General features: G+C 38.6%; 1 protein-coding gene across 1 annotated transcript in view; it reads left to right on the forward strand.

The window, feature by feature from the left end:
* The window catches only part of LOC310993737 (microtubule-actin cross-linking factor 1-like), a 207296-nt gene that overhangs the window by 38819 nt on the left and 153725 nt on the right, over positions 1–14752 (forward strand). The window contains exons 19-31 of the mRNA XM_083982185.1: positions 753–879; positions 2037–2220; positions 3909–4075; positions 4933–5111; positions 5916–6054; positions 6585–6778; positions 7763–7922; positions 10368–10451; positions 10601–10708; positions 11162–11260; positions 11827–11949; positions 12065–12156; positions 12934–13069. Coding sequence (XP_083838311.1) covers positions 753–879; positions 2037–2220; positions 3909–4075; positions 4933–5111; positions 5916–6054; positions 6585–6778; positions 7763–7922; positions 10368–10451; positions 10601–10708; positions 11162–11260; positions 11827–11949; positions 12065–12156; positions 12934–13069 — 1792 coding nt within the window. The remainder of the gene's footprint in view (positions 1–752; positions 880–2036; positions 2221–3908; positions 4076–4932; positions 5112–5915; positions 6055–6584; positions 6779–7762; positions 7923–10367; positions 10452–10600; positions 10709–11161; positions 11261–11826; positions 11950–12064; positions 12157–12933; positions 13070–14752) is intronic.

Here is a 14752-nt window from a genome sequence, read left to right on the forward strand (position 1 = left end):
CAAAATTCTTGTTTTATTTTGTTAACATATTAGAGTCAGAAGTTTTTACAGAGGAGGATTTTGGATATCTCTTTTTATCACTCTGTAAATGAGAAAACACTGTCACCAGCCCTAAAAAAAAAATCTAATTTCACCATGTTTTTAGGGATAAAATGTTGTATAAATGAGGCTGTGAATGATATATCAACAATCCCCTCTGTAAAAACCTTCAGAATATAGAAAGGGATCAAACTGGAAGGTTTGGTGTCTGTAAGTGCTGCTGAAGCTCAGAGTCTGAGGAAAAACTAATTTTGAGAAAACGACCTTTAAAGGCTTGTACTGTAAAATTCCATAGATTGTTAATGTAAATCCTACTTTTACGATTGGTTGTGGATACAGAGGAAATGACCATTTTTGGAGCCTATTTAGTTTAGAGCTTTACAATGACACCTGACATGACAACAGACACAGCACAGTATGTCACAGTAGCTGTTAACTTTTTGTGAATTTAGGAGAAATCTACTGACGAAAGAGACAAAATGAAGTAAAATAAAAAACCTTCATGTGGATTTTCTACCATTTCTTTCCACTATTCTGAAAGAAAAAATAGCCCAAAATCTCATCAGTGCATGAAAAAACAGTGTTTTTGCCTGTAGTGTCTCGCCTTAAAAGATTTTCATTATTATCAAGATTTAAAGATTCATCAGTATTTTTATGATTCTTTTTTTTGTTGTTGCATGTTCTCACTCCTTCATGTGTGTGTGTGTGTGCAGGGCGGAGCAGCTGTACCAGAAGGTCATGTCTCTGTGGCACCAGCTCCACGTCAACATGAAGAGCGTGGTGTCGTGGCACTACCTGCTCAAAGACGTCCGGACCGTCACCGGCTGGAACCTCGACACGGTGAGGATTCAGTGGCTGAGTTTCCATTAACCATGAGAAATGCACATAATCTAAATATCAGCAATGATAAAAACAGAAAAAATCTCTCATATATCATCAAAACATTGTTACGCTCTCAGGAGGTGATTTTTCAGACGTGGCGATATGGAAGTGTATTGCAAAAGTGTCATGGAAACCCTTTTTTTTGCATTTACACGTCACTCCAGGTCTGATTAGATCTGATCCCGTCGTCTTCGCTCTCCCTCTCTACCACTAAATCACTGAACGCAAAATGTTTTGAACGTCCATCTTCCTTAAAATAAAGTCTCATGGGCCGTGATTTTAGTAGAAGTATGGGAAGTCGCTGTTAAAGGAGAGTTCCGGTCATTTTCCAAGTAACACTCTACGCTCAACAAAGACAAAAACGTGAGGAAAATGTGGATTTAGGAGGAAAAAAAACGATTTTGGATGGGAGAAAAATTAGTTATATTCATATTGATGCTTTTTTCTCCATCTAAAATCATTTTTTTCCCTCCTAAATCCATGTTTTCCTCATGTTTTTGTCTTTGTTGATATGGAAACAGTGTTGCAAAGCATGTGTAGTGATATTTTGAGCATTATATAGAGGGCAAAGTCGCAGTTAGAAGAACTGCCCCCATTACTTCCCTGTTTAACTGCAGTGTAGCGGTGCAGCTAGCAGGAGGAGAGCTAGGTCCGGGCTGCATATATTTTTCTCGGGTTAAGTCCTATGGTCGCACTCTGGGACCTAGAGCTGTAGAGCGTTACTTAGAAAATGACCGGAATTCTCCTTTTAAAAGTCTGTTCTTCATTCACAAGATGAATACATGCTTTGTACTGTTTACACCCAACCGGGTTATTATGATTATTAATAAAACTTTGGCGTGTGAGGTACAATCATTCAACTCAGGCAGTGTCACACAATAACAAAACTATAGTTCCTTCTGTTACAGTCGTGAGAATTACAGCTCATGTGCAAAACACCTTCAGTGGAAATACCTGCAAGCATTGCACATACTGTACATTGTCGAAAATCTTAGGAATATTGCTTTTATTTTGTGAAAAACTGTCTTGGAAACACAACTCGTGTGTTTATAATTTCCTAACCAGCAGCCATTGAACTCCTCTTCTTCTTCCTCTTCCTCTTCTCCCCCTCTCAGGTGCGGGGCCAGTCTCCGTCGGAGCGGCAGCAGGTCCTGGACCACCTGGACTCCCAGTTGTCCGACTTCCTGTCCGACAGCAAAGAGAGTTCTCTGTTCGCGGCGGCCGAGAGGCGAGAGCTGGAGAAGGAGGTGCAGCAGGCGCAGCAGCACTGTCAGAACCTGCTGCTCAACATGGAGACAGGTCAGAACCTATCAAGACTTCATTTCATTTCATTTCATTTCATAAGCTTTATTTAAACTCGGAGATAACCTAATTTACAATACAGCCGAGATGAAACACAAAACACACAAGGACAGAAGACATTTGAAACATACAAAAACATAACAGAATACCAGAATTTAAAGGGTAAATTGAAACATAGTTAAAAGCACGAGCAGTTAGAGGTAAAATAAGATGTAGTTATGGCTTTAAATTGTCCCATTGATAAAAGTGAGGTAAGTTTCAAATGATTCTGCAGAGTGTTCCAGGTTGTAGGTGCAACAGTAAGAGAAGCTGCTCTTTCCCAGTTCGGTGAGGGAACCTGCAGTGTGAGCCGGTCTTTTGAGCGTGTACGATAGAGACCTGCATTGAAAGATACTAGTGAGTTAATATACGATGGTAAGAGACCAGTAAGAGCTTTAAAAATAAATAAAATCCAGTGTCGATCACGCCTGTTGGATAGTGAGGGCCATCCAACTTTGGAATACAGGTCCCGTTTGACTCAGCTCAAGTTAGTGCTGAATGCCGATAAATCAAAGACCATGCTATTTTCAAATGGCAAGCAGCTTCCATCTGACCTTCCAAACTTGTCAACTGTTCATGGGGTTGAAATTTAAATGGTCACATCCTATAAATACCTAGGCATTTTAATTGATGAGAACCTGTCCTTTAAACTGCACATCGACAAACTCGTTTCTAAACTGAAACTGAAATTAGGGTTCTTTTTTAGGAATAAATCATGTTTTTCGTTGCAAGTCAGAAAACACTTGATCAACTCAACTTTTTAACCCTTGTTAGACTACGGAGACCTGCTTTTTATGAACGCACCTGATCAGTTTTTAAAGAAACTGGATACTGTATATCACTGTGCTTTGCATTTTATTACTGGTTGCAGATATCGTGTACATCACTGTTCCTTATATGCCGTCGCACATTGTCCATCTCTGTGTGTCCGTAGACTCTCTCATTGGCTGACTTTTATTTATAAATCTGTTCTTGGACTTTTGCCTACATATTTGTGTGTCCACATGTGTAGAAACCACAGCTGATATGGCCTGCGTTCTCAGGACATTATACAGATGCAGGTCCCGAGAGTGAGAACGGAACTGGGCAAAAAGGCTTTTAAATTTTCAGCCCCGTCGACCTGGAACGATGTGCAGATAGAAGGACTTGAAACTGACACATCTTGTAACTCTGGGTGAATTCAGGTCAATTATAACAGACAGAGAATTGAGCTCAATCTGACTGTGTGATTGCGTTGTTTAATCATGTTTTCCTGAAATGTGTGATTGTATTTTATTTGAGTCTTGTGTGATGTGCAACTGAGCTGTTGTGTGCTGCCGTCTTGGCCAGGTCACTCTTGGAAAAGAGGTTTTAAATCTCAATGAGTTTTTACCTGTTTAAATAAAGGATATTGATTGATATTGATTGATTCACAGTGATGAGTGTTGTAGCTGTCGCCAGTAATGAACCTCATATCAGGGCTGAATGATAAACGGTGTCAAGTGGATGTAAAGTTGTGGCTGATGCATGCCGCCTGTATACGATATCTCCATAATCTAAAACTGACATAAAAGACAAAGACAACACAACAGAGGAAACATCTGTGTCACATCTGGTTTCATGTTTGTCGTCTAAAACTAACTTAACTCTTGTCTCCATTCCTGCAGCGGAGAAGGACGAGTCGGTGTCGCGGTCGTACCTGTCGGAGCTGCAGAACGTCTCGCTGCGGCTGAACGACGCCGAGCAGCGGCTGATGAGGGGGATTCAGACCCCGCCCCCCAGCAGGCTGTCGGCCGACGTCACAGACAACACCGTCCAGATCGCAGAGCAGGAGGTCAGTGAGTCAGTCTCAGCTCCATCTGCTGGTGGAAACATGCAACTACAACCTTTATAAGAGAGGTTTAATGCTCCTGTACAGAGTCACAGAGGAGGAGAAATCCAGATTTTTGATGTTAATTATTTTACTGCTGATGAATTTTCTTTAAAACTTCACTAGTTTTTGAAGAGATTTTTTTTTTTTTTTATGAAACTAGAACAAACCTGAGGGTTGTCATAAGTTTAAAGGGAAAGTTCAACATTTTGGCAAATTGGCCCATTGCCATAATCCCTATAGTCATAGCAGTAGGTTTGTTACCTTTAATTGTCGGTGCAAGCTGTTTTTAGAACGGCGGAGCAGAGCCGTGAGCTGCTCAGAGCTACGCTACGGAGGCTCATTATGGGATTTCTTGGTTTCCCTCATCAAACTCATCAAATACACAATCCAACAACTCCACAACGCTCTGGTGGACAAGTTGTGAGCTGCACATTCACCACGCTATGAGATAATAACACAACGTTACCACACAGAGTTGTTTTAGAGGGAAATACAGAGACTGCTGATGAAAAACTGTCCCTGAAGGCAACGTGCATCAGCGGTTTTGCATGAATTCACCTCTAAAACGGCTCTGTCTGGTAACGTTGTGTTATTATCTCATAGCGTGGTGAATGTGCAGGTCACAACTTGTCCACCAGAGCGTTGTGGAGTTGTTGGATTGTGTATTTGATGAGTTTGTTGAGGGAAACCAAGAAATGGTAATGCACGTACTGCTATGACTATAGGGATTATAGCAATGGGCAAATTTGCCAAAATATTGAACTATCCCTTTAAGTGTTTCTAGCCCCCAGCTGATTTCTCCTCCTCTCCGTCTCCAGAAGCTGCTGTCGGAGCTGGACGTCCTGCGCTCCGGTCTGGGCGACGTCTCTCGCCGCTGCGTCTCGTTCTTCGAGGAGAAGCCGACGTCGTCCAGCGTCCCGGTGCTCCGCTCGGAGCTCAGCCAGGCCGTGGAGAAGACGGACAAACTGCACAACCTCTCGTCCGTCTACCTGGAAAAGTGAGTCGCCCCTTTAGTCTGATCGGTGGACTCAGTCGGAGATAGATATGTGAATTTTTTTTTTTTTTTTTTTAAACATATCTTTATTGGTTTTTATATTCATACAACAACATAGAACACTTTAAACATATGGCAGTAATAAAAATAATAATAAAAATACTAATAGGAATACAGAAAAGGTAAATAAATAAAATGTCATAATAAAATAAATAATTAAAAAGGGATAAATTAAATGGACAAATTAGTCAGCAAAATGACTGAGCAATAAATAATAAATAACTAAATGTATAAATAATAATAAATTATTATTAATAATAATATTCTTAATATAGGTTACATCGTACACTCCTATCAACACATTAAATATTTTTATTATCTCATTCTCCCATTGCCTCCTCCAAATCAATGTCAAAAAATGTCATAAAATTCAGAAGCCCTCTTTCTAACAATATAGGTCAGCTTCTCAAGAGCCAAACTTGATGTTAAGTTATTCAACCATTGGGTAAAAGAGGGGCCATTAACATTCTTCCAACATAATTCAATATAGCGTTTGGCCTGCAGTAAACAAAGATCAACCATTTTTCTTTCTTCGCCAGATAAAGATCAGTCCTCTGGATAAATGCCTAAAATACATAACTTAGGGCATAGGGGTACAGGGGAAGTAGTGATTTGAGAGATGTACTTTAACACTGAGCTCCCACATTTTTGAATCTCTTCACATTTCCATAAACAATGAAATAATGTGCCCTGGTGATTGTTACGATATGTGAATATTTAATGTGGTTTATTTGTTTATTCTCCAAGGTTAAAGACAGTGGACGTCCTGATTCGCAGCCTGGATGACGTGGAGAGCCAGGTCAGGAAGTACGAGGGCAGGCTGAGCGAAGAGGACATCGTTCCCGCCGACACCACGGCCATTCAGAGCCTCAGAGACCAGCTCGGGGTGAGAGAGGAAACCGTCACGTGGAATAACATCTATATATATACATAAAAAGACTGAAGCTCTTCATCACACTGCAAAAACTCAAAATCTTACCAAGAATATTTGTCTTATTTCTAGTCAAAACACATCTAATTATACTTAGAATAAGACACATCATATTAAAAGCAGCTTGTTTTTAGACACTTTTTACTTCTTTCAAGCAGATTTTCACTTGAAATAAGTAGAAAAATCTGATAGTGGAGCAAGTTTTTCTTTCTTATTACAAGCACAAAAAAAAACTTGCTTTCACTGGCAGATTTTTCTACTTATTTCAAGTGAAAATTTGTTTAAAACAAGTGAAAATGATCTAAAAACAAGTTAATTTTTAGGCGATGAGTCTTATTTTAAGTGGAAAGAGATTAGTTTTGACTAGAAATGAGACATTTTGACAAGAAATAAGAGAAATATTCTTGGAAAGACTTTGAGTTTTTGCAGTGCATCGTCTCTCTCTTCATCCTCCTCCCTCTGCTTCCTGTCTCGTCTCGGTCCAGAAGTGGCAGGCGGAGCTCGGCGAGCAGGACGACATCTTCCAGTCTCTGCAGGCGGCCGTGCAGCGCGCCAAGGGGGCGGGGGCTCAGCTCAGCCGGCTGCACCCGGACCGCAGCCCCGAGCTGGAGCTGTACCAGGAGAGAGCCAATCAGATGACGGAGAGGTGGACCGGGGTCCGCAGACAGATGGAGACACGGTGAGGAGGAGGAGGATTAATACGTTTAGAGGAAGAGTGTCATGTGATCCGATTATTTAGAGAAATTTATCACAACAGATTCATTGAAAACCTAATTTACAAATATGAGAAATGAAACTCATGCTCCACTTCTCTGTGGATTAAATGTCTTTTTCACATATTTCTTGCAAAATTCTTAACTTTTTTATTTTACTGGGGAAGTTTCATATTCATAAGATGAAATATGAGTCTTTTTCTCATTTAAATTGTTCTTAATTGATTTTTTATGTCACTTTGAGTTTCTTCAGGTAGTAACAAACTATGAATCCATGTCTAAAGAAGTCGGTTGGATTTGTTAGATGCAAAATTCTTAACTTTTTTATTTTACTGGGGAAGTTTCATATTCATAAGATGAAATATTCTGAGTCTTTTTCTCATTTAAATTGTTTCTAATTGATATTTTATGTCACTTTGAGTCTCTTCAGTTGGTAACAAACTATAAATCCATGTCAGCAGTTTATGATTTTTTTTTTGTCTAAAGAAGTCAGTTAGATTTTGTGTTTATCTTTCAATTAATTAATATTTTTTTGTTATGATTATCACAATTGATTTTAATCCTCATCCAATACAATAAAACTTTATTGTCCACCATCGTGGAAAATTGCCTTCGGCTCACCGTAAGAGAAATACATATTTAATTAAAACACAGTTAAATACTCTGTTAAAAAAATAAGGAAACAGTTAGAACACAATTAACATAAAATAAATAAATAAAGAGAGGGGAAAAATAAAAAAAAGTTGAGAGCAGTTCATTGCTAGTGCCATTTAGGATGAATTGAGAATGAACTGTTCAAATGCATGTTATTTTATTCAAGAATTATTCATCATATGGCCTTAAAATGTCCTGTTTAAATTTTAATTAATTCAATTTAAATAAAATATATCAAATAAATGAATAAATAATAAAATAATAATAATAAATGTTTCTGTGTGGCGGTGTTGCAGGCGAGCTGACCTGGAGTCAGTGGGCTCGGCGCTGCAGCTCTACAGACACGGACACTCGGCTCTGATCCAGTGGATCGAAGAGACGACGGAGAGACAAGAAAACACACAACCAGAGCAGAACGACAGCAAAGCTCTGTCTGAGCAGCTGGCCCAGCAGACGGTGAGGCCCCGCCCATCAATACCCCTGATCAACGGATCAATACACCCATCGATCAGACATTCATTTCATTTCATTTCATTTTTGATTTATTTCATTCATGGTCTGTACATTCTCACATAGTTGCACATATACATAGTGTACACATTTTCACCATGAATGAAAAGGAGCAGGATGAAGAAAACTTATAGTACCTGCCCCTCTCTGTTGTTATAGTTACATTGGCTTACTTCAACACCAGTATTATTCTCTGTTTCAAAATATTAAAGATGATGAAACATAGTAATGACAAAAAAAACAAACAAACAAAATAACGGTAGACACCACTCGTCTATCTATCTTTTTCTTTTTCCCCTTCTTTTTCTCTTTCTCCTTCTTCTTTTTTGTAGATACTTATCTTTTCTTTTTTTAAAATGTTTCTTAAACTGAGACATACTTGTACAACTTTTCAATTCCTTGCTTTGTGAATGCCATAGCTACTTTTACACCTGCAACAGAAATACACATTTGTTTTAAGCTTAACCTTGCAAATGTTTAAAATCAAGCTTCAGTCTGTTGTTCCCTTCCTCCAATTTAAACAAGCTTTGTAAATGTTCTGGTAGTGATCTGTTCTTTGCTTTAAACATTATTTTTAGGGTCTGTAATTAGTGTGACTGCTGAAGCAGTCACACTATTGTTCTTCTGTTTGGCCATTTTCTTCCGCCTTTTTACGGTCTTCTTCTAGTCCTTCATACTTTGTGCTATTTCAACAATTCATATATCAAAACGTGCAGCTTTTTTTGAACTTTATCGGCATTACTTTTCTCTTTTTAACTATTTATACTTTTTCAAATATTTAACTTTTTCTGATTTTTTTCAGCTTTATAATGTGTGTGTATTGCGTCTAACGACTTCAATTGGTTACAGGTGTTTGTTATCTCCTTGATTACTCATACCAGTTTGCAGCACATCATCACATTACGATGAATGACAACAGTTTTGAAAGCAGTGTGCTCTCTGTAGCCGAGTGGCAGAGTAAAGGCTTAGTGATCATATGGTCATGGGTTCGATTCCTGCCTCAGTCATTTCACATCATTGCTTGACTTTTGATTCCAATTATTCAGCTGTCATTGGACAGTCTTTGATTCCTCATAGTATAAAGCTCATTGTAACTCAGGTTCTCTGTGGCCATATGGTTAGTGTGTTAGGTGTTGTGCTATTTCAACAATTCATATATCAAAACGTGCAGCTTTTTTTGAACTTTATCTGCATTACTTTTCTCTTTTTAACTATTTATACTTTTTAAAATATTTAACTTTTTCTGCAAATTAAACTCTAGACAAATTATTTTCTCCAGTTTTGTAGCCACACTTGTCTTCTGGCTAAAATTCTGGTCAAAAATGCAAAGAGACTTAGATAATAATTTAAAATATTTTTTAAATGTAGCCAGGGAGCTCTCTGCACATCATCACATTACAATGGCAACATGCTTATGTCTGTGCTCTCTGTGGCGAAGTGGCAGAGTAAAGGTTTAGTGATCATGAGGTTGTGGGTTCGATTACTGGTCCAAATCTTGCCTCATCAACAATTATAGTGAATTATTTTCCCAGTCGTCCTCTGTTGACTTCTGATAACTTGCTTCATGTTGAAACTGCTGCTCTCAGCCTGAAATTCACAGAAATTTTCATTCTAAGTCTTACTTGGTGTGGCTAATTTCTGCACTTTCCTTACCTTTTTTTTTTAAGCAGGAGCCAGTGATCCTCTTATTAAAGGTTTTCTTTGCCACTCACATACTGTCTCTACCTGTAGCCTAGTGGTTAGCTTGCTGAGCTGGAGACCTGAAGGTTACTGGTTCAAATCTTGCCTCAATAACAATTATAGTGAATTATTTTCCCAGTCGTCCTCTGTTGACTTCTGATAACTTGCTTCATGTTGAAACTGCTGCTCTCAGCCTGAAATTCACAGAAATTTTCATTCTAAGTCATTCAAGCTTGACTCTCAAGCTTTCTTGATGTCAGAGTGAGACAGAGTGCAGCTCATCAACAGACAACAGTCTCTGCAACTGTGTGTGCACTGTGGCCTAGAGGCAGAGTGGAAGTCTACTGACCATGAGGTTGTGGGTTCGATTCCTACCTTGGTCAAACATTTGTATGGTGATCACTGCTTGCACTATTTGCTAATTCTGCACAGCATTCAGCTGCTGTCAGCAGTCACACCATTTCCATTCTTGGAAATGCCTTTTCTAGTTCTATTATATCGGCCATTTTCAACAAACGTGCAGAAATAAAAAATCTATTTGAGGGATCTCTATAAGTATCATTAGATAACAAACGGCTTTGGATTCTTATTATTCGTGACTGAAACATTGATTTTTTTTTTTTTTTTTTTATCAAATGGTGGAAAAACAAAACTGGGTTCTGCTCTTTGGATCTGATCGATATGATTGATTATTGATTTTTTCCTTTCCAGGCGTTAGTAGCTGAGATTGAACAGAATCAAACCAAACTGGACGAGTGTCAGACTCACTCCAAACAGTACTGCACCTCCGTCAAGGTGAGACACAACATCTCTTTATGTTTATTCATTAGTGTCAAAGGTTTTTTTCCAGTTTATCAATAAAATACTTGATATGAAAATATATGTAATAATAATCAGTTTGAAATGAAACTAAACCAACGCTCTGCATGGCTGTTGTTGCCCAGGACTACGAGCTGCAGCTGATGACGTACAGAGCCTTCGTAGAGTCGACACACAAGTCAACGGTGAAGAGGAGGAGGATGCACTCTTCCTCTGACGCCATCACTCAGGAGGTAACACACACACACACACACACACACACACACACACACACACACACACACACACACACACACACACACTGTTAACCTGTGTGTCTGTTATTCTATATATCATAGTCTATTACTGTCTGTTAATGATAAAACACAATTTCAGCGTTTGCAGTGAGGTCGTTGTTATGAGAGAGACGAGCAGGTTTAAACCACCTGTCGTCCAGTTGTAGTAAATCTTGTGTTGCTGTTCGTTTTTTCCACAAAAGTCAAAATATATATATATAATTCATAGTTGTGTGAACAAACCTAACTCTGTGCAATCATTGTATAACTACTAAACAACACGAAAGGAGGACAAAAACTAACTAAAAACAGAATAAAAGGGAATAACAAGGGCCTCATGTTGCCACAGTCCCATTTCAGGTAAAAGGAAGTTGTTAAAACCGAGTTGTGTAACTCTTTGTGTCTCTGCAGTTTATGGACTTGCGCACACGCTACACGGCCTTGGTCACCTTGACAACCCAACATGTGAAGTACATCAGCGACGCACTGAGGAGACTAGAAGAAGAAGAGGTGGGAATTTGTGTCACAATAAAAATCACCATCTGAAAGTTTAATTTTTTTTTTTTTTTTGATACTTTCTTTTTATTGTTTTTCTTTAGCAGAGCATAAACATTATAAGGGGGTGGGGGGAAAACAAATTTAAAAAACAAAAATGTAAAAAAGAACATGTTGGATCACCATACTTCTACTTTGCTTCTACAGTTTGATCCTTTTTCACTGTCAATGTGATGGTCCTTGTCCTGTCGTTTTTATGTATTCAGTCCATTTCTCCCACTTCCGGCAGCATTGATCCTCTTGAGTCATTATTTTATAAGTCAGTTGTTCCATAATATGAATTTCGTCCATAACTTTCAACCAATCTTCCTGTGACGGTGGGTCTGTCTTGTACCATTTTCTTGTAATTGCCTTTTTACAGGCTGCTAACATCATTTTCAATATGTATCTATCATCTTTCAACACAACATTTTCCATAATGACACCTGAAAGTTTAATTTTTTATATATTTCTGGCATTAACAGGTGTAAAAACAGTGAGTTTATTCGTGTTAAACATGTTTTTTGCTCTTGTCTGTGCAGAAAGAGGTGGAGGAGGAGAAGCAGGCGCGGGTGGGACAGGTCTCAGATCTGCTGGGCTGGGTTCAGGGCCTGAAGGGCCGCAGCGCCGGCCGCAGCGCCGAGTCCTCGCTGGCGGCTCAACAGGTACAACACACACTTTAATTAATACACATAATCACATAGAGTTGTGTAATTAGTTAATTAGTGCATCGAGTGTGTTGTTAATATGTGTGTGTGTGTGTGTGTTTGTGTTGTTCAGGCCATCAGTGAACAACTGGCGGCCAAGAAGGATGAAGTGGCCGAAGCCATCAGGAGCACACAGGTGTTCCTGCTGTCCAAACAGGCCAGCAAGTGAGTTAACACACACTACACTACACACTAATACACAATACACACTAATACACTGTACTACACACTGTACTACACACTAGTACACAATACACACTAATACACTGTACTACACACTGTACTACACACTAGTACACAATGCTTTCAGCTGTTTTCTATGAGAAAATTGTTCATTCATCTATTTATTCTTCTACAAAGTCAATAATATTAACAAACCAGTCTGGAAAACTTGAATGAAAATGAATTTAATTCAGTTAATTTTGTCTCAAACATCGCTCCATTCATGATTAGAATGTAAATATTTTACTTTAGATTATTTTATTATTATTTTTAAAGGGACAACGAGGAGTTTTGTTAAAGCGAAGTGTTTCCACACTACATTTATGAGCCTCCGCACCGTGAAATTCTTTGACCGGCGCAAGACAGACTCATGTTTTCATTCATCAAGAATTAAAGTCAGAGGTTCGAAGACGATCACATACCGTCCTAGTTAGAGACAAAACCATAGATTTATCTAAAATGGGCCCATTAACCAGTGTGGGTAACGTAGATTCATCCACATTAACATGAGACTTTTTTATTGTCGCAAAATTTTTCGTTCTGCCGCTGGAGAAACTCTGCGTTGTCCCTTTAAGTATCTTTTATGGTATTTATCTATTTACAAATATAATATAATTGATTTGTATTTATTATTGAGCTTTTTATTCCTTTGTTTGAAAAATATATCTATATACAAAATGAATACCTTTATAATTAATATAATATAATTAATCAAACCAGGTTGTCCCCGGAGGAGCGGTCTCAGGTGGAGGCTCAGCTGGACGAGCTCACGTCCACCTACAACCAGATGTGCGACAGCTCCAGTCAACAGCTGCAGCAGCTGGAGCAGCAACTCGCCAAAGAGGAGGAGAGAAAGGTAAAGGAGGAGGAGGAGGAGGAGGAGGAGCAGGGGGGTCGGGCTCAGGTGGAGCAACAGGTTCTAGAGGTCGATGACACAAAAATGTTGTGTTTGTGTTTTCATTTCATTCTTTGTCGCGAGCTTTTCGACAAAACTGTGAAGGAACTTTTTATTTTATTTTATTTTTTTATACACAATGTCGCTTTGAGTCCGAAAACGCTTGCAAAGCTCAGCGAGAGGTCACGCGCGTGTGTTAGTGTGTGCGCGTATGTGTGGGCCAGCGAGTGTATGTATGTATGTGTGTGTGTGTGTGTGTGTTTTTTTTACAGCATGTTGTGTGTTCACAAAAAGGAGCATTTTTGACAAACATCTTCACTGCTGTTGATGAATCTCACTGACTCATTGACTTGGTTTGGTTTTAACAAAAAAAAACACATCCCAGACCCGGTTCAGACGAGTGATCACAAGCATGACCCAAAAAGTAAAAATCTCATTTTCTATTTGTAACTAAACGAAGTCTTGAAACACGTTGCCATGACAACCTGCGGACCGACAGGGTGACGCCGTCTGAACCGGGCCTCAGCATGGAGTGACCCACTCTCACGTTGGTTGCAGTCATGTCATTAACTCCTCTCCCCCTCCCCCCTCACACCTTTTTAGTTTTAGTTATTGTCACTCAATGCATCGTCATCATCATCATCACCACCGTCGTCATTATCATCATCATCATCATCAGAAAACACATCTGCTGAGCTGCTAACAGTTAATACACGGCCGTCATGGTGCCGCAGAACTGTAGAGCAGCGAGGTCCAAGCTTCAAGTAGAAAAAAACATAGTTATAAGTGACAGTTTGAAACAAAACACCATATTAAACATGAGTTAATTCATCATTATTTATAAAGCATTGCTCCTACACTGACACTAATTAATCTGTAAATTATAAACACAAGTATAAATGGATGAATAAGCTCATCTATAATGTGTAATAAATGGTCATTTATTCATTAGATCGTTCATAAATGATGATATTTTATTACAGATGTGATGTTTCATTACAGATGAGCTCATTAATCCGGTGTTTATTTAACATTTATAACTGTCTTTATGAATTACAGACTAATTACAGTCGATGTAGGAAGAATTAAGATTGATAAATGATGAATTAAGTATTTCATAATGTTGCACATCCACATTTTCATCTCCGTAGCTGCACTTTAGCGTCATTTTATGTTTGTTTTTTTTTATTTATGTAGCGCCCACTACATAAAGTCAACACATTTATTTATTTTACTGCTCATATATTTGATCCCATATGAACATTCACGTACATTCACAGTCAGCTCCACTTTGTCGTTTTCCTGAATGTGTCTGCGAGTTTCAGGTTTCGTGATGATTTCTTTATGTGAATGTTATATTATATTATATTTTATTATCATATATAATGTTTTTCAGGGGTTTGTTGTGTGACTAAAACTTAGAAAACAAAAACTCACTGAGGTTTAGAAGTTTGGTTTTCAAAACGTCTGAACGCACCAGAGGCCAGCTACGCAAAAAAAACCAACAACAAAAAAACCACTTCACCGTTTGAGCATGTTGTGTCCAGATCACAGTGTGTGCGTATGTGTGTGTGTGTGTGTATGTGTGTGAGAGTTAAACTCTTATGTTGTGTTTGTCCTAATGCATTCTATTAATGTGTGAAA

The sequence above is a fragment of the Trachurus trachurus genome (genome assembly GCF_905171665.1).
Source record: "Trachurus trachurus genome assembly, chromosome: 11".
Lineage (NCBI taxonomy): Eukaryota > Metazoa > Chordata > Actinopteri > Carangiformes > Carangidae > Trachurus > Trachurus trachurus.